We start from the raw sequence: 21,235 nt of genomic DNA, 5'->3' as shown, positions 1-21,235 counted from the left end.
ATGACAAATCAGTTTATGCTATGTATCTCTGCCTAAATAATCTGTTTATTCTAAATATTTTTTATATTCCAAGGGCTTATACTATACTCTTTGAAAAAAGATGGGACCTCCAAGAGGAAAATTCAATCCGTACAAATTCTACTTTTCAGCAAAGGGACTTCAAACTTTTAGTCATGTCATTTACTCTCCTGTCTACTACAACTGTTTATAAAATCATAATTTCTCATAAAAACAAAATAGAGAAAAAAATCAGTGTTGGAGAGAGCAGCCATACCATTTCAGCTGTCTATTATGTTTGTCAACATCCTATTTCTGCTCCACTGTTTTACTAGGTTTGATGGCTTCATGCGCCATTTTCTCAATGCAAAGGGATCAGGACAAACAATAACAGGGAAAAGAAACCCAAGACCCAAACCTGGTCAACTGAGAATGGCACTTCACGTGCCTAATTCAAAACATGGGATTTCACACTGTGTTACGAAACACAGTGTTATATATGTTATGGTTATATATTTACATGAATTTACACTTAACATGAATTAGTCATGTCTTGCTCTATTTTGTGTCCTCTAGCCCAAGGTCACCAGCCTGGTTCCCCCAGTTTTCATAGAATATTCCATTCTAGTACTTCTACACACAGATCTTCAGTTGTACTAGCCAACTTCGCTATCCTACTAAATCCTTCATTTCATAACCATCACTGTCTCAGTAAGGAAGGAATTCTTTTGTCAGCAGAAATCACTGACTATCAAGCAAGTTATCACCGTAACCGCAGAAATGTTCCTTTCTTCTTCCTCTACTCTGTTGCAACAGGATAAAAACTGTAAGAACAGCTGTACTGTTTGGAGCTCTAAAAGCCTATCTAGTATCTGCCTTAAAATAACGACTAATCAATGATATACAGGTGAAATTTAAATCAGAGGATGGAGTCCTCCCCCTCCAAGAATGTACCCACTTGCTTTCTAAATCCATGTAAACTTTCAGCATCCACAATTCCTGCAGCAGCTGCACAGTGTGAGCATGTGATGAGTGAAGAATTACCCCCTTTTCTTTGTTCAAAGATTTTCTGTACTCATTTCCTTAAGCTTTGGCATTTCATGCATTACAAGCTGCTGTCCCAACTCAGTAAACTGAGTAGCATTTAAAAGAAAACCCTTGCAAATGGTATAAAATACATGTGTTGCTTACAAGAGCAACGCCATGCAACTGCAGCAGAGGGACAGGAAGGACAGCTGAGGACACCATCACCACCACCCAGAGGTATCTTCAGCTCTGCTAGACCCAAGCCTCAGGGCTCCTGGGCATTCCCACCTCCAAAACTGAAGCACCCAACTGCTTTAGCTCCTCTTCACACCAAGCAAAGTTTTGGATTAGACCTCCTCAAGTCTAATGCAGTTAGCACTGAATTAGTTGTTTTCACTTAATATACTAAACAGTCTCTTGCAGATATTGCAGAGTTTTATAACAGATTAGCTGAGCAGAGTGGCAAAAATATACTTTGTTCCCCCATGAATAAGCAAAATAAATATTTTTTTCACCCAAAGTGTAACAGACTGTATCAAGGCAAAGTTCGTAAGCCAAATGACAGGACCTAGGAAAAAATACCGTGAGTTTTTGGCACACAAACATTTTCATGGATAGAATAAAGACAATATACTGCATTCCTGGGAGCAGGTACTCTTTAGCTCACATTCGTCAACTAAGAAAAATACATTCCTCCAAACTAGTAGAGTTTTTCCTTGGCTAATTAAAAACCAATGACGCAGCCAATTAAATAAAACACAGTTTCAAAGGAGGCAAATGTTAATAGACAAAAAGGGAATAAAAAATTCAGCAAAGCAAGTAAATACAGGATACTGTTCTGCAGACAAAAGGGAGTAGAGACAAAAATAAAGGAAACAAACCTGGCATGGCACTCTTCTGTTGAGCAGCTGACTTTTTTAATTGCCTTTTTTTTAAGCAGAAAAAAGAAGCAGGTAATGACTGAAGGCTAAGAGCAGAGTAAGACTGCATATATACTAAACACTACAAGAAACATCAAGCTGCAGATATGGCAGCTGGATGGTCCCACTCATGGGCAAGGTACCTTGTTGTTCCAGGGAACCAAGTTACAGCAGGCGCTAATGCAAGACTGAGAGATGCAGTCTAACAGACTAGACTGTTGAGTGAGACAAAAAGAAATAAAGAGAATGAGTGGTAAAAAGGGAAAGATAAAAGAATAAGAAAAAAAACACACAAAAGATAAATACTGTTAACATACACAATGTATACATTTCAGAACATAAGGAGAACTAGAGTTTGAAAGCGACATTTCAATATATCTTTTACACTGTTAAAACAGAGCAGTACTGAAGGACAGGAATAGCTCCCAAGCTGTGTAACCAACAGTGGTATGAGATGAGAAAGGAGGAGACTGGTCACAGCACTCAGATGTAAAATCCAGGTAAACCAATTTAATCACCAACAAACTCAATTAGAATCAGTACTACAGTGAAACTTGGCCTGTGCTCCATTAATCTAGAATCAACATTAAAAGTAAAAGGGTAGTTTCAAGAACTTAATGTTATATCAATTACCATTCAGATACTCCAACTTTCTGTGTTCTCTAATTCTGTTTGCTCATTTTTGAGTAGGACCTGCTTCTCCCTATTGGTTTTCCCTTAGAAAAGCAAATGTTCTGCTTACCTTAGACATTTTCTAAGACTCACACTGAACCAATGTGCTTTGTGGCATGACTATTACCCTCTGCTGACAGACATCCACCTCCACAAAACCTGAGAATGCTTATGGATTGAGGTCTCCTCTCATATCACCTAGACATGGCTTCATATTGTCTCTGGTGTAGACAGACAAGCAGAATATCTGGCTATGGGGTTTTTTTTAGAAACAGATTAAAAAAAGTAGGGAAAGATGGTTTCCTTTCTGAAGCCACCATGCAGTAACACATTGTTTTTTCTACAAGTTGGCAATTATATCAACTAAGAAGTAAGTTTCCTAACAGTAAATAGCTATTCATCAACCCATCATTATTCTGCTGTTCTCAAATTTCAACTATTAAGTGCTGCATGCACAGAATTTAAATGTTGGCTTTTCGGCTTTGAATAGACAATAAAGCTACAAAGCTTTCATCTAGTGGTGAGGAGTTCACATTTTGAATCACAGGATTTTTGGTGACCCCAGTTCCACACTGTTACTGAAGAACTCTCCTGACAGCTGAAATATGACTCGAGCAAGGCGTAAGACTTATTAGAATTACTGGCACTTTACCAGGAGGATAATAATTCAAGTTCAGAAATCTGTTGTGGTAAACGTTCGTTTAAAAAAAGAGTAGACCTTTTGCTGTTACAAAAACAAGAAAAAAAGCGCCAATTAAACAAAGATACTGGTCAAAGGACTCCACAAAACACTGAGTTATACAACATGAATGGAGAATCATGCTACAGTTTACAAGGAATTAATATCTTTCTGAGCTGCAAGTAAGAGTGGCAGGGTTAAGGTTCTGAGATAATCAGTAACAGTCAAGACAGTCAGTTTGGCAGCTATCTTTCTCCACAGCTCTGAATCATCCTTTCAACTAAAAATATTTAAAGGAACCTATTTCAAATTGAAATGGAAGTGCTATCCTACCCTTGAAGCATACTAGTTGGATTATTTTTTTCCAGAATGCACAGAAATTGTTACTAACACATTAACACTCAAAAAACGCTTAACCATGAAAAGGATGACAGCTTTTAGTCTCCAAGAGTCCTCATGCATGCTTATATGCTTTCATTCAAATTGTCAAAGAAAAGTGTATTTATATTTTTTAAATGTTGCATTAGTTTTACATGTGCAGATGGTTGTCTGCTGCACAGCACTGGCCAAAACCAGTCAATGACATATATACATGCATATATGTGCAGTACATTAATAGCAACAAACAATGTGTTAATACTTTCCCCAGTGGAAATTCTACTGATTTCAGCAAAGTTTTGCAAATTATCATTATAATGCATTCCACAGTATGAACGTGCTTTACATTCTCGGCTCACTGCCAGTACATACCACGAACAGCTAAACAAGATGCTCTAACATTACCTGCCAATACCCAGATAAATGCAATCATCACCTGAATGAGAGACTGTACATATTCCACAACACCTTTTATTATGTGATTAAAAGCCATAGAGGACAGAACTGAAAAAACTGTACCCTTTAAAGTGCGTTTTCAGGGTCTGCACGTTTTGCTGAGAGAGTTATTTGGTCCATACTACAGAGGCACATACGGTTTAGTAACAACTCAAAAAAATTAGACTGTGTTACAACCACGGATATCCTCCCATTCTCTAAGCAACAGTAGTTTCTGGCAAACTATTCTAGAATATCTATCTTGAAAATCCCAGGAGCTCCAGCATTTCAGTTTTGGACAGCCAGGTTCCAGTGCATCTTGCTCTCCACCAAGCAGTAATGTCCTATACCACAACACCAAAGTCAGCTTCTCCTTCAGAGCCCACAGGCACAAGAGGGTAAAGTAAGGACAGGGGAGTAGAATTTCTCTTCTTTAGAACACTAACTCAACTTACTCAACTAGTTCTGTAATTGAAATGTGTATAAATTGATGTATATAGCAATATGTCTTCACAACTTCCTTAGGACTTGTGCTTAACTGTCCCTTCTCTTTATTTGTTTCATTTCTTTCTAGATTCTAAGCTAAGCACTCTAGGAGTTGAGATGTGGGAATATAAACCGAAAATCATGAAGTAAACTGAAAGAAAGCTGACCCAACTTAGTGGGCAATCTTTCTGGATGCCTTTAGCAAAAGTTGTGATGCACTAGGACAAAGGCTCTATCTAAGTGTATAATTGCCTGTATTAGCAATTCAAAGTGTGCACCTATCCAAGTTACCATTTGGTTATGCTGATGGTTGGTGAACAGTTCTGCCTGCTACTTGAATGTAAACACTTAACAACTACCCTTGCTAGGGTCTTCCCTCCAGAACATCACCAAACTCCTTCCTGCTTTCACATCCTGAACCTGCGACTGGGAACTTTGTATCAATGCATGGGAATAACTGGGATTTTTAAGAGACCCTGGAAGTCAGGTGACCTAATATCACTGTAATTCAAAGGAATAAACATCTTCACGATCTTCTAAAAATCCTGCCTTATTTGAAAAGTATTATTGTAGGCAATTAAACTGTACCAGGCAAGTATTTTTTCCAGCACTTTGCCCCCCCCCCCGTTACCTTTTGTTCAATTTCTTCATAATCATCCTGGTAACTTCCACAGATTGCACTGGAGGACGAGGAGAAGGTGGGGCCCTGAGAGTAATACTGTGAGCTCCGGTAGCCATCCCGCCGCAGCTTGTCACACTCTGCCAAAAAGAAAGAGAGTCATTACTGTTTATGCTTGGTGTACAAAGCCACTTAAATATTGAATACTTTTCTGAAGATTTTTACCATGCTTTAGCATTGTCTGACCCAAGTAACAGAACCCAAAGGTGCATTTTTCATATTTGTATCTATATTTCCGCCTCCATCACATGTATTATATACGTAAGCCCACATGTAGCGTATTAACCCAGGCAATGGCAAGTGCTCTGGAAAAAAGGGGGAAATAGATTTATTTATTTAAGTGAGGCCTGGCTCAGTGTCTTGACAGATGGCAGCATCTTGCAGGATGGGAGATGGAAGCATGTGAGTAACACCAGGGGTCTCATTTGCCAGGCCGGTAGACATCTCTTATATGCCTTACACTTCAAATGATGTTGCTTGCTACTCAAGCACCATCTGCTAAATAACTTTGGCACTGACCACTTGCCTTCCTGTTCGTGGAAGCGACCACTTACTGTGACTTTGAAGAGAGGAACGCAAATTACAGGGATCTCAAAATCTCATGTTGCTGCACAGCACATATAGTTTAATACAAAGAGTTTCCAAAGTTCAGAATTAATTCAGAGCAAACATGCATCCCCATTCACAATAGCCAAAATCCCAGTCAGCATCTCATCTCCCTCACCAAGTTTTCCACAATCATCTTCCTGCCTCCTAATTGATATTCAGTGTGATTGTGCTAAAGAATAACAGACGCCAGAGCAGAAGGAAAAATTAAATGTTCAAGATGAGGCAACCAAATTCATCAGACCAGTCAAACTGTTAGCTTTACATTTCTAAAGACAGATACTAAAATCTGTTGAAAGATGAGGAATGCAAGAACAAAATTAAATATTTGGTATATTTCTGTCTAAGGAACGGAAATTTCTGCACAATACACTGGCATTATCACAACACAAAGCACTTTTAACATCTCTTGCTGGAGAAAGACTTTCTGTGATTATATCATCTGTCTGCTTATCTTGATCTTTTGAATATGCCTTAAAATGGAAAACATGCAATGCTTTTATGGTGGTCAAGGTTTTAGAGAGGCTTTTGCCTGGCAAATGGTTAAGTCGAGTTACAAGCTGCAACTCCAGTGTACACGTCCTCTTTTTTTGTTCAGATGCTTCTGAGACTGAGGTCTGGAGGACTCCATGCTGATGGGTTAACTGACCTACGGCAACCACAGCTCTACAAGGATTTAATCAGTGTGGACTCCCCTGTATTGCCCAGGCACACTGAGAAGGCAAGCTGACCATTTGACAACTGGCCATTTCCATCAGCACCAGACATACATCCTTGCCTGTGTATCAGGGGTCAAAAAGGGCAGTATGGTGTGAACCTGTCGCTTCTCTCTCAGTTCAAGGACCAAGGGTGGTGGTGCTGGGTTTTGAGATCCAAATCAATTGCTACATCTCAGGAACAGAGGGTTAGTAACCCTGTTTTTACCTTTTCCACATGTGCGAGCATGCTGACAACTGCGCATCTGACAAACTGCTGCTGTACTTCAGGAGGGTGAAAAATGACTGTCAGCAACCACAGTAAAACAAATTCCCCCACCACCCTTCCAAATCTGGTACTAGGTGCAGCCAGATCCAGCACATAACACTCACAGATGCGAGCACTCTGATGGGTTGCTTGCTGGTTTGAGCTACAAATTAACAGGGATATGTGGGCTGTGGCAGAATAAGACAGCCCAAAGACTTGTATCAACTTATAGCATGGGTTAACATGCTAAATTGTCAACTTAGACGCTGCAACTTCAGATCAGTCATTAATCACCACAAACAAACATGAATACAACCTAAGGGGTGTGTAAGGATGCGGTTACTTTTTCCTCTCATATTTGGGCTAAGGCTTAAAGTCCTGGCTGGCCACTCCTGTGACTTTCTCATATCAGGCATCATGGCATGCCCCAAAACCCATGGTGGTTTGACCTGGGCTAAATGCCAGGTGCCCACCAAAGCTGCTCTATCACTCTCTTCCTCTGGAGAGAGCTGGACAGGCAAGAGAAAATATAATGAAAGGCTCATGAGTTGAGATAAGGACAGGGAAAGATCACTCACCAGTTACAATCACAGGCAAAACAGACTTGACTTAGGGGAAGTAACTGAATTTATTACCAATCAAAATCAGAGAAGGATAATGAGAAGTAAAGCAAATCCTAAAAAACACGTTCCACCCACCTCTCCCTCCTTCCCAGGCTTAACCTTATTTCCGGTTCTCTACCTCCTCCCTGCTCAGCAATACAGGCAGATGGGGTATGGGGGTTATGGTCAGTTTATCACATATTACTGCTGCTGCTTCCTCCCCAGGGAGGACCAGCATGAGGTCCCTCCCACAGGAGACAATCCTCCAAGAACTATCCAATGTGAGTCCTTCCCAGAGGCTACAGTTCTTTAAGAACTGCTCCAGCAGGGGTCCCTTTCCACAGGGTTCAGTTATATAGGAACAGCCTGCTCCAGCATGGGTTCCCCATAGGGTCACCACACCTACCAGGAAACCTGCTCCTCTCTCCACAGGTCCATAGGTCCTGCTAGGAGCCTGCTCCACTGAAGGCTTCCCATGGAGTCACAGTTGTCACAAGACCCTTCTGGAGATGACAGGCTCTTCTGGAGCATAACAGATGTGTGTTCTGACACTAATTGTTTGACCTTATTTATTCTCCTAACCAAGGAGGTGAAGATGACAAATAGTGCACTTCATGAAGCCTAGAAGAGCTCCAAAAACTTAAAGAAATCAACACTGAAAGTCTCAAGTCGTCCACAAGTTCAAGAAGACTGACAACAACAACCTGGAAGCCTATCAAGCTTACAACCTCCATTTGTCCACACCACAAAATAACATCAGAAACTATTGCAGCAACATTGCTACAGCTACAAACCGCTAGGAGAACTACACCAACAAAAAGATTATTTGTCCCCAAGAACAGCTTTTCTATTTATGTACTGTCACTGTACATTTTGCAGCACAGCAGGAAACACACACTGTGGATAGCACCCAAGGCCAACAAACCTCATCAGAGGCTTTGGGTAGGTATCTTTTACTTCACATTGCAACAGCCCACAAGCACAACACAAGGTCAAACATTACATCTAACTGAAGCTACTGCTGCTGCCAAACTAGCTGAGTGGCAACTGCTGTTTAAAAACTGTTCTAGCTGGAGGCTCCCCTGCTCCATCTCATTACTATTACTAAAGGTGTACATGGTCTTCTCAAAGCAAACAGATACATATTTTCAGATAAAAGGTTTTTATTTTTGTAAAAAAATACCAATGAAGAAGCTAGAAATACTTACTCTAGGAAAGACTCCAGATATGTTCCCTTCTTCCCAGAGGAGCAGTAAATTGTTCTATTCTGATAATCCCAAACAGAGAAGAGTACTATACACTAAGCAAAAAAGTTCATACGCACATTATTTCAGATACATCTGTACTGAAGATGACTAGGTAACAGAAGGATCCATCCAGTTGCAGTTATTAAAAATCTCCAGTTTTAAGCATGTGACATTACATTCGTGCCATCTGAATCAGGGATATACGCAGTCTTGATTGCACTCAGCAGCAGGGCTGCCATTTCCCACATTATCCAACATACAGAACTATGCACAGCCTTTCCATATTTCTGTCAAAGAACTGCCAGGGCAAACCTCAGGCAACTGCATTGAGCAGGACACAAATACCTGCTCCTGCCAGATCAAATCTGCAGTATATGCTGCAGTCAAACTCAAAGTCATAATTTCGCATGAGTCTGATCTGAAATGTGCAATAATACGATTATGCCCCAGACGAACCAGTTTTATTCACACAAACACTGATTATTTTCCCAGGAAGATCAGAAAGTGTCTCTGTCTCAGCAATTTCAACTGGTGGGTATGCTGGGTAGTGCCACAGCTCCCCTTCATCCCCCAACTGTTTCTGGGGCTGAGTGTGAAGGGATGCTGCCTATCATCTGCTTCTCTGCAAGTGCTTTTCTGGCTAGCTAACACCACAGACTAGTTCTTGTTCTTCTATTCTAGTGGTACATTAAATTTCAAAGCCTCCTCTGTATTACAAGAGTTGCTTAAAAATTACTATAGTTATATTGTATTACATTATAATCTAATTTATTCCCACTTATGTGGTACAAGTTAAACCCTTCCCAGAATAGGAAATGTTGCCTAAAGTTGAATTTTGATGTTCACAGGGCAGTTTCCATTAAGCATGAAGAAAGTGTGTGGGAAATGCAGTCACAAACCTTTTAAAGGCTCCCTCATCATTTCCACAGTTATTAAAACAGGGTTCATGAGATGCAAAACCAAAGAAAATGTGTTAAAGCTGTCAGTGCCCAATACCATCATGTCCAAGTCTGCCATATACCCAACCACTCATGTGTTTGCTCAGGATTGCAGTACTGCAGCTTTTGTTAAATTTTGGCATCAGAGATAAGTGTGTTGGGGATGTGTGCTGTACATCACCTATCTCTGCTCTCTTCCCTCCTACTAAATATGCTGGAGAACAGGCAGATACCAGCAGCACTACACTGAGAGCAAGGGCTCAACTGAGACAGGTGCAATTCTCCACCAGAGTTTTGAGCCACAGGCACTGAATTCAGGGTTGTTGTGAATAACTCAACCATGTAAAAGCTTATGGACTTTGTGACAGTCAGGTCAAGTGTAGGAAAATACCTCTGACGTCTCTCAGCCCAGATCTCCTCTCTATTTCATACATACAACTTGCATGTGATTAAATCTGCCCCTGAGCCAGTAATACACAGTAGCAAGTCTCACACACAGAGGCAATTTACTGCGTTTCCAACAACTTGAAACCATATTCTTGCATGGTCATTTGAGTCATAAATTACAGGAATGAACAGAAGGCACAGCATTGATACCTCAGTAATTCGTCTGACATGGTATTACCATGGTAAAGCAGGATTAACATTTACCTTGTCAGACCTACACGCCGTACTATGCCGGGACAGATGGAAGGCTGGGTTTGCTGGGAGAGGACCGGATGCATTGGCTCTTTTCCTCTCCTTTAACCAACTTTGGTAACATTTTGTACCTGTTGAGCTTCTAGCAGTAAAACTGGTTGCAGTATTTTGAAGCTTATATAAAGTAAAATGCATCATCCTACCAGAAGCCTAACTGGACAGAGGGTGATGGATTCAGTAATTTTCAGAAATTTTCCATATTTTTTTTAATTGTAAATGAACTGTGCAAGATTAGGTATCATTTTTCACAAGCTTCTTCATAAAACTACTATTTTGCCAGGATCAGGGTGTCCCAAACTGACTTGGTTGCAGGGAGAAAGGCTCCAGGTGCTGGTTTTCAGGGCCAGACCCCATCAGAATCTGTGACCTCTCCTAAGTTGTAGCCCCAGCAGCAGCACAGAGCCACAGCCTTCTCCAACCACCCCGGACCAGTCCTCCACACCTCAGGCCTGAAAGTGCAGCCATCACTCACTAAATTAGCCCTAATGAGATTACTCGTGCAAGCAAACACTGCTCACATGACTGTTCAGGATGAGGCCTTAAGCTCTCACAAGCACCTTTAACGAGTTCAATACAAAAAACCAAACCCACATTTCTAAGTATTTATTAGTAACCAGCAAAGGCACTGGTTAAAGAATTAAACTACCATGATATTCACTGGTATAAACTTAGAAACTTGGCATCAAAGTTATTCAGGCATCTAAATAGCTCGAACTTGCTTGGCGTAACTACCCATCCCATTGGATGGGTCAATCAACGAAAGCCAAGAAAATAATGCCCTGGAAACATCCGAATTTTCCCTGTATCCAAAACCAGTACCTAGAACTCAAGACTAATTGCTAAAACCCAAAGAGAAGATGCAAATCAGACCAGGAGCTGCTTTCCAGCGGAGCAGATATGATGCCTGCCTGGCAGAGCTGCTCAAAACTGCTAGAAGAGAAACTCCTGGGTACAGATGTAGATAGGGGAAAGACCAGTACACACTTCACTTATTTTTACACCACCTCTTGCTGTCTCCTTGTCAGCAAGAAGGGATAAGCAATGAGCTGACAGCTGCATCTGCATGCTTGAAAAATTATGTCAGCTGAAGTCAGGGTGACTTCTTGGCAGAGCCTTTCATGTTGTAACTTGTATATTTCTTTCTCTTTTTTATTTTTTCTTCCTTCCCCCTCCCCCTTTTTTTTGTACTAGAGAGAGGCTACTAACTGCAGAAGTCAACTAAACTGTCAACTACAGAAATAAATCTGTTGATTAGTATATTAAAACACATTTATCCATTCATTGCACATATCACTCGAAAACTGCTCTAATCCCCGAGGTCAGAAATCTTTTTCATTTTTCAAAGATGTAGCCAGCTCCTTCTTCTATAAATACCCACCAACATGTTCCCCCCTAAGTCACAATTAGAAACACCATCTTACAAGTAGCTTTTCAAAATTTCACCTAAAACCAGACAGATTGTAATATAATACACATCTGTCTTATAAAAGTAAACTTTTTAAAATGACCTCTTACTTTATAGGTTACACTGCACTTTAATAATCAAAGTATGTACTATATCACTGCTTTTGGTTTTAAAAGAAATTGTTTTCACCACCAGCAAATAACCGCATATCATTTTAACTTATTTGATACATATTTTGAATTTGTTTTTCCAGTTGAGTTGAGACAACTAAGACCTCATGGGCTTGTGACAGACAGGCGTGGGTGTCAGAAGACCTGGATTTCTGACTTGGCATTACTTCCTCCAAGCAAATCACTTTGAGTTAGGTCCAGTTAAGAACTCACATCTTACAGACAGACATGACACGATCTAAATTTCATGTATGCGCCTCCTAAATTCAGAGTCCAAGCAGGCATGTACACTCTGCCTGCAGCATATGACTATATAGAGAGGCATCTCAGAATAAAGCCAACTAAAGAAGAACTTGAGATGCCTTAATTCTCATCCTCGCCACACCAGTAATGACCAGCACTGGGTCCAATGCCATAGATCTTTCTCATGAGGGGCAGGAGAACGTAAGAGGGATGTCAACATCTTTACTTCTAAGGTGATCTTCATTCAACAGTGGCTTAATGTTTTGCAAGTTAACATATTTTTCATTTAGATACGAATTTAAATTGTTTATAGATGAGGTAAAGCACAGGCTAAATCTCCAGCTTCCTAATAGTGTGCTCCAAGCATTACGTAAAAAGTTTGTCACCTGAAATGTAATAGAAAGAGTTATGCTTTTCTGGGGATCATTCATATGGTCTGATGGTGTGTACTAAGACACTCTGAACACCAAACTAGGACCTCTTCGAAGAGCACAGCTATCTCTCGGCCTGCTCACAGCACTGTGGTAAGATGTGGATAAAATCAGGGTAACTCTGGACTACGCCGTTAACCAGGAAATTTCAGGGAGGGAACTTTTCAAGATAAAGAGCTTGTTAAGAATCATTATGCCTGGGACCATAATTAAAACAGACACCCTAGTTCAAAGGCCTCTTTGGTTAGTAAATCTAACTATAATTACTATCTTTCACTCTGTGCCTCTTTATGGGTCCCTCATTTGTAAACTGGGGTTAAGAAAGCACAGCTCTCTGTGTGTGGATGAAACAGACTATATAAAAGCACAGCTGTACAAAGGCAAACTTGTTTCTCCCAACTATCTCATGCTAAATATGACTCGGAAAAAAAGCAACTCAATTTAATTCCAATGCAGCAACTATTTTTGTCCCTGGACCTAAATATGCAGCAGACAGCTTGCCTCTACCACTTTACATTCCTCCCAAAAATTCACTCAGCTTGGATCAAATTCCATTTCCTTTAAATGTACAAATCCCCGTATCATCTGCAGAACTTGACTATCACAGAGAGTTTTTCTATATCGAAGCTTTGAAATATGTTGTAATGCCACAGCAATGATGCCCCTGTGTAACATCTCAACTGTAACCAATGCTGACTGCAAAGCAAGTTCATGAACTTCAGCTGTGATATATCCAGTGCACCATTTTGTTCAGACTCCTAGTTAAACAGGTCAGGATTTTCAAGAGTAGTACTGTTGCTGCCCAGCTGGAAAAACTTCTGCTCAACAGCTTTATCTAGGTGCTTTGGTTGGTACCAGCCTCTGCCAATCCAGCTACCTTCCTTATTATTCCCTTCTCTTAGCCCAGAATGCACTTTTACATTGGTATTTCTAGATCTTTTATCAGTACATACGGAAAAGCCTAAGACAAGCCAAGAGACAGCAAACACTGGTACCCAATGCATTCTCCCACAAACAAGTGCCATATGAGGTGGCAAGTTTTCAACTCACCAGGAAAACTTCATTGTTTACTTCAAGGCCTTCTTATTTGATGAGTAACAAGAAAGGTCTATCAGACTTTTTAAAAGACTGCTATGTATGTTCCCTCTCTTGAATAAGTAGCCAAGTTCAGCCACACAGGTAGCTTTAATGACAGATACTGTCCACAGTTTCCTAGAAAAAAAGATGTCTTGGGCTCCAACAGGGATGAAGGTAACCCTAACAGAGGGCTGCTGGACTCTGTGATGGAGAAGTATGTTGAACGGGTACTTCTAAGAAGTCTTACTACTGAAAGTGAACAAATGTATTTATGTAGGTCTATCCCCTCCAACACACAGATGTTGACCCTCTCATTGGGAAGCATGTCCTGATGTGGTAACTGGAGGCTCACTCAGGCTGGTAAGCCCACTCTTTCAGACTAATTCTCCAAGCTGCTTCAGGGTTCAGCTGTATAGATCATAGAATTATAGAATCATAGAATCAGCTGGGTTGGAAGGGACCTCCGAGATCATCAAGTCCAATCCTTGTAGCAGCACAAGGATAGGGCATGAAAGTGCAACAGTAGGGGGAAGCAAGTACAGTTAGATTTATTTTCAATGTCTAAATCAGATGCAAGTGTTTAAGAAGAATTCAAACTAAAAGGAACTCTGCCACGTGAAAATACCTTTAACAGGGTTAAGTAAATGCAGACACTCTTTTCTTGGAGCTTTAAAAAACAAATACATTTAATCTCAACCTTTAAGTCTCCAGGTAATCGGCATGATTTAGCAATACAGAAAACCTTTCTAATGGCACTAAAATGCCACAGCCATGATAAATTGTATTTGTTAACAAGCTGTCACTAGGGAGTGTTCAAAATAATTATCACCGTTTGTCTCAATTTGAATTTCTGCAAGTGTGTTATATGACTGCATTTAGTGGTGACAAGATGTCTTAAGTTTAACAGTGCATTTGCTTCCTTTTGCATGTTTGATGCTTGCATTAAAATAGTTGTTTCTTAAGACAATTGAACACACCTAATACAAAAATATGACAGGATTTTTCATTGTTTTTTTCTCCTAGGACACTTTATGTTAAGTGTAAAGCTACCTAAAATGCTGCAGCTAAGCACATACAACATCCTAATCTAACAGAGCAAGGAGGAAGAAAAGTAAAAAGGAAATCAAATGAAAGTGATATTCCTTATGATGGAAGTTGCTTTACCTAGCACTGAAACAACAGTGCAGATAATAAGAGTTCCAATTTTTTCTCTCTACTAAAGGCGTCGATCTGACATGGAGAGAGCTTCAATAATCTTTCAGGTATATCTTCCTAAGAACACACATTCATCTAGTTTAAAAAAACCCAACAGTATCACTGTTATCATATTGAAACAAATTTTTATCTTCTTTAAACCCTTTCACTGGAATTGCTTTCACTTATGTGTACCATGCAATTAACCTACATATAACTACCCTTTATATTTTTAGCACTTAGTGCTGCACTATATAAACTAAACCTAAAAATAGGGAGCCTAAATGCTTACAAGTAGCTCAGTTTTGCAGCACAAGACCAGCTTTCAAACATGTGCAGTGTAGACTCCTGGTCAAATTTTGTTTCATTTCATTTGAATACTTGCTTTTTGGAATTCCTTATTAGAAAGGACAGTTGGAATATGGAACTTGGCCAAAACTATAAACAGATGTACCGTGAATTAATTCAGTAACAGTAAAAAAACGCAGGATACATGGGCAGAAGCTCTGGTAGTAACTCGACAATTGAAATTAAAATAATGGGAAATAAGTTAATTTCTATTTTTTGATTTTACAGTTCCAAGTCCTTTCAGGAACATATGGTTTACTCCTAGCCTTTAATGGCCTTTTACTTCATTAAGGTTTCCAGTTGGTAGGGATTTCACATCTTGACATCTCTCTGAACCTGAACCAGATCTACTGTTAATATGAAGTGGTTTCCCCTATTTTGCAGCTCTTTAATGAAACATAAGATTATTTTAAGTCCATAATCTTCTCAGCAGGATTATTGACTAGTAGGGCTGACCCTAATATTGCTCATCTGAACAGTGATCTGGCAGATGCACCAAGAAAACAAAGGCTAGACACATACCTGTCTGGAGGGTCTTGCAGCAAGACATAATAGAGGCTTTATGACTAACTACTTAAATCCGGTTTTATTTGACAATGCTAACCAGATGTCTTCTGGAAAACAAATCAAGTGTTTCAATCACTGCTGCTTAAATACATTCCTTGAATTTGGCCAACAAAGCTAAACAGAAGCTAGAGTCAGCCAAATCCAGCTCTTCTGAAGATGAGATAATAAATGAATCATCACAGACAGTGGAACAATGAGCCCTATATTATGTATGCAGCTTGAATCAACACAATTACCCTGGGGGGTGGGGGGAAGGAAAAAGTACAGGCAGTTGTGCAGGAAGTTTCAGCAGTTATAGTCTGAAAAGGGGTATGAAAGTCAACATATAGAGTGTTCCCACCATTTACAGCTACACCTTCCTGCGTACATATCTGACACCTTGTTATCTATCTGCTGGAAAGGACAGAAAGCCTGGGCAGTGACCAGCAGTGTGTGCCAAGACATCTCCCCTCATCTCCAACTTGAACAGTGCAGAGAGTATGTCCACAACACCCTGCAGGAGTTGGCTATCTCCTAACAGCCTGGTATCATTTCAGTCTCACTGTGTTTGCCCTTTAATACAGCTATTTCATTCCTGCCCTTTATGCTGCCTCCCAGCTCATGAACAAGCGACAATACACAACAGCGAAGCCTGTACTCCCTCCACACCCTTTTTTTTTAAAGGAAAAGTGCTCTACATTGCTAATTGCAGGAACTGGAAGACAACTGCCCCTTGGAAATTCAAGTGTATATGTCCTGCTCTGGCTCCCATCACTGCAACTGACTTATATCCACATCTGAGGGAGAATATAGAATAGTTCAAAAAATGTAGAAACAAAGATAGTTCAGGTACATAGTAAGAATTTTTTTGCCGTTCCTTCACTTCATCATAGTTTGCAAGATTATCTGAGGCTAACGCATTCCAGATTACTTCAGGCTTTCCTCTTAGGATATTGGACCTATACCTGTAATTAACTGCTAATGTTGCAAACCTGCCCAGGAGGTAAACAGGCACACTTACGATACAATCCAAGCAGTAAAGCAAAGCAACGCTACCACACTGCTGTCTCTCCTCCCAATTTCATGCTTCATGCCTTATTGACTGTCAATTTAAGAATATAATACAGTTCAGAAAACGAGGATTAGTCTCAATTTACTTTTATTACCAAATATTTGTGTTGCTGCTGTAGTCTACAGCTGTTGTATCTGCACTCCCACCTGAAGATCACTGTACTTCAGGGACTTCCTCAGACAGTGGTTCTTCAAATACAACCATGCAACCGGCCAGATCTGTCAATGCACTGTGTCAGGGATGGGAGCTGGTTGAACACTCACTAAACCTCTTGGCCTCATGGACCAAGAACACCACAGGAAACATTGCAGTATGTGGCACTTGTCTCTTCAGCACAGGTAACAGCCTGCCTCAAGAAACAATGCCACTCTGAACAAGATTAAATTCACAGCTCTGCTATTGTCCACACCAGACTCTCGGAGCTGGTCCAGCCACTCCGTAGATGTGAACAATGTGAGACTAAACAAGTCAAGCAGTCCTTCAGCCTTGGAACAGAGTATACAGTCCAAGGGAAGAGCACTGATTTGATGATCCTGGCCCCATGCAGAGCCTAAGCTCTTCCTTTCCATCTGTTGTCTTCACCTCCTGTTTTCATGATGTCCTAGGAGGAAACAGTGGCATGAAGCAAAGTCACACAAGACTCCTCAATGGTCAGTATAATTTTGTTTCTATTTGAACATCTGTAAGTGGAGAAACACTTTCAATAAGATGAACATGAAAACATTAGGAAGAGGCCACATAAGACAGGCTTTCAGGAAAGGTCAGTTTGAGCAGCTTGGCCCTGAGGGTAAGAAAACATGCACCTTGGATGGCACGTGTCACCCCATCTGCTTCATCAGGCACCCCAAGGGCCTGGCTCCTTCCCCAAAGGAAGGGAGAGTCTGCTATATCCAATGCAAACAAAACAGTAAGGAAAAATACTGTATCTATCACTGCAACCCAAGAACTGCATAATTTTATAAACGTTTAAATCATATTGCAATGGTACTATGACTATGAGGTGCAGCTGAAAATGTTCTTCTTCCCTAACCATCAGATTAAGCCACTGAGACCTTTAATTTCAAATGAAGTAACACAGCCTGGGTTAGATATATCAAGGCACTGATTTCAGTCAATGACAACTTTAAATTTTAATATAGGTTACATAAAGCAACTTCAGTTCTCAAGAACAGATATACTGTGCATCACAAACTTTTCATCTTCCAGGTGCTTCATTTTTTAATTCAGTTACTGGACAATACTGCTTTTTAAAACTTCAGAGGGCATCTGAGCATCTGCATGCCTAAAGAAGGATAGACAGCTTTACCTCAGTTATGAACACATATGAGTGCAAGATCTCACCACCTCTACTTGAAAGTAGCTTCATAAAGGAAAAGCACAGTATTTCCCTTTGATTTCAAAGGGTAAAAGGCTAGTTCACAGTTACAAAAAGCTAAAATATCTCCTCCTACAACATCTACTGTCATATGCTGCATCCACTTGCACACTGTGATAAGCAGATAATATGCTTATCCTCAATATGTAATATACAAAGTAAAATAATAAACTGCACAAAAATTAATGAAATAATCTTTTCCTCCTCCAAACAAAACATTACTTCCTGAAAAAGCATGCTGTGTACTTATATTTCTCTCAAGACCGGCTGGATACCATACATTTCAATATTTCTAACCCTAACCTTTTATTCTTAAACCAAGTATTTCTTCACTGCTGTGCATGTCCACTACTCCATCTCCTACTTACTATAAAGAAAAGATTAATTTTCCTTTAGTTCTACTCCCTTCCAGTTTGTGCAAATGCTTTCCAGAGACAAAGGGGGTTCATCCCACTCTTTCTGCACAGAGTACAGTGCATCTTTAATCCAATGTTATTCACTCCCCACCACCACCTACTGCCCTATGGTTCACCTCAACTGAAGAATATGAAACACCGAGGAGATGCCAAAATGCAAGCTTCATCATGAGGCCAAGAAATGCAGAACCAAAGTTTCTATGCTAGCCCAATGGTGCTTCTCCTGACACTAGTTTACTTCAAGCTCTTCTACGCTATAAACACATAACACTGAATTTATGTCCTACCCATCAAAAGGCTTTGGAAAACTCTGTCTTTTCTAAAGCAACAGGTAGCACTTCAGCAGTTGTCACAATTTCAACAGTACTTTTACAGTGAATGAAACTCTATTCTGGATACAGAACTTTTAACCCAATTCTCCAAATACCATCAGAAGCACCAGTACCTTCCTGATTTCACAGTGCTGGCTGAAGCAGCAGCAAGGTAAAACTGATAAAACTTTAGGCACTGCCTCTCTTCCTACTCAGAGAGCCTATAGGCAAGAATGAAATTACTGCAAACAGTGTTGAATTCATGCTGTAGCTTTTTAGGACAGCTACAGGCCACAGAAAGTTGTTGTTTTAAAACTGCACTTATGAAAAAAATGTGGCTCAAGGAAAGAGCTTGAGGTTAAACAAATAAATAAATCAGTTGCATTCACTAAGTCAGCAGTATGAGGTCTGATAAAGACATCATCACAGTTGCTTCTCTCAGTTACTACCCTGAAAGTGCAAAGCTGAAATTCACTTCACTACCCAGGAATCCTACATCATGTACACAAGGCAGTTTTATTAACACAAATGGCTAACTAGTAAGTTTTAGTAATACTGAATAGCTTCTTTTTTATAATGAGCAGCTGCTCTAGAGAAAATCTCAGCAGAGTGAAGTAACTTCAGCTGTGTACGCTGGAGAAAGCAACATATATTACTTGGTTTCACACAAATATATCAGACATAAATGTATTTAAATAGAACATGAATCTGCAGTAGATACATTTCTGATAAAACTCAAGAAAATCAGTGCATAATTTTAGCCTGCGCAGGGTTGGTGTTTTTTTTTTAACAGTCCAAAACAGAGAGTGGAAAAAATATTAGTATGACTGATTAAAGTTCACAAAATGCTAACCACAACCAGTATTCTTTTAATCTCAAGTAGGCAAATATTTTGATTTTGTAAGGAACTGGTAAGTGTGCCTGCAAGTGAACAGTATATGTTCCAAGGCTAAGGAGCTGCACAAATGTATTAATCCAATAATAAGTATAGAGGGCACACAGGCTATCTGCTGAGCCATGCATGAGCCAATAACACTGGCTGTCAAGACTCCCCTATCAAATGATAATGAAAAGCACCCAGTAAGAGACAGTGAAAATCAATTAACTGGGGAAATGGCAAGAGAAATAAAATATGGCGGTTGAACATTTCTCTATTCAGACATACAAAATGAAGCTTTCTTCATGTCTAAAAAGCAGAAATGTCAGGATAAACAAATAAAAAATACAATATTCTTTTAAAAATCAGGTTAACTCTGCAATCTGTAAAGAAACATCTAGGTTAACCTTTCCCAGAACACGGACATTCTGCTGTTATTTTAAACTTATTGTCTGCCCCAGGGACAGTCGATCTGCAGGCCTCCCCGCTGGCTGCCTGCCTCCGTCCTCATGGCTGCATTAACACAACACAATGGCTCCTATAACAGATTGTATAGGTACATCCCCAATGAAGGTACCAAGGGTAAAAACTGGTCTTTAAAAATATGCTGCACCCTTCTGCAAGAAACCACTTTTACCACTGGAGGAGTCCTTGCAAGCGCCTTGTTTCCCATTTCCCTTTTCTGCTCTCTGTGCCTTTTCCAACTTCTCACAAGTAGCCACAGCCCTGGGAATGACACTTTAGAACAACAGAAGAAATCTCCAAATGAAACACCCCAGATATGGTTCTTCATAAATGGACTAATTCAGGACGTAGTGAAATGGAAGGTACCACTTTGGAAACATGGAGATGGCCAAAAGAAGCAAGCTTTTCCCCTTTTCCATTCTAGATGCTCTTCCAGGTAATACATTTACTTGCCCCTTCATAGTGAAAGCATTTTTACCCTATTCCCTACATTTGAGTCGGTAAATCCTGCTAATGTTCCAGATATGCTGCAGGCAGAAAAACAAATAAACTTCTTCCAAAGCCTGCAGTTTGGATATGTTTGCAAAGACTGTGGCAAAAACTACTGTCCTTTTAGGACATGTCCGTGTGAGTAGCAGCATCTTACCTCTCAGTACTGACTTGAGGTTCAGCTTGGCTTGTCTGTGCAGGTCCTCCACACAAGGTGGTCTTGAGGAGGGTAGGAAGACATTTTCCTGCTGGTGCCATGGAGCAGTATAGTGCACAGACCATCTACTCTCTTCATCTAGGTTGGAAACAGCTGCAGAGAGACACAATAATAAGAAAATTAAATGTTACTGCAGATAACTCTATTATGAAACCCCACATGTAAGTTCGCCGCACATCATCTAAAAATGATGTTTGCCACTGCAGACCCACCAAAACGCTCTCTAGAACCTCACTTCCCTAACAGTTATAAAACAAACTTCCTCTAATTTC

General features: G+C 40.2%; 1 protein-coding gene across 5 annotated transcripts in view; it reads right to left on the bottom strand.

Moving 5' to 3' along the window:
• Nucleotides 1-21,235, bottom strand: part of NHSL1 (NHS like 1) — a 56,059-nt gene that overhangs the window by 32,231 nt on the left and 2,593 nt on the right. For all 5 annotated transcript variants that reach the window (XM_018078296.3, XM_018078297.3, XM_018078298.3 and 2 more), the window contains exons 2-3: nucleotides 20,904-21,056; nucleotides 5,225-5,352 (exon numbers count right to left, since the gene is read on the bottom strand). In XM_018078296.3, coding sequence (XP_017933785.3) covers nucleotides 5,225-5,352; nucleotides 20,904-21,056 — 281 coding nt within the window. The remainder of the gene's footprint in view (nucleotides 1-5,224; nucleotides 5,353-20,903; nucleotides 21,057-21,235) is intronic.

Source organism: Manacus vitellinus, unplaced genomic scaffold (genome assembly GCF_001715985.3).
Source record: "Manacus vitellinus isolate BGI_N305 unplaced genomic scaffold, ASM171598v3 scaffold_4_pilon, whole genome shotgun sequence".
Classification (NCBI taxonomy): Eukaryota; Metazoa; Chordata; class Aves; order Passeriformes; family Pipridae; genus Manacus; species Manacus vitellinus.
Note: the sequence above shows the minus strand (reverse complement) of the source record. Positions and strands in the feature narration are given on the sequence as shown.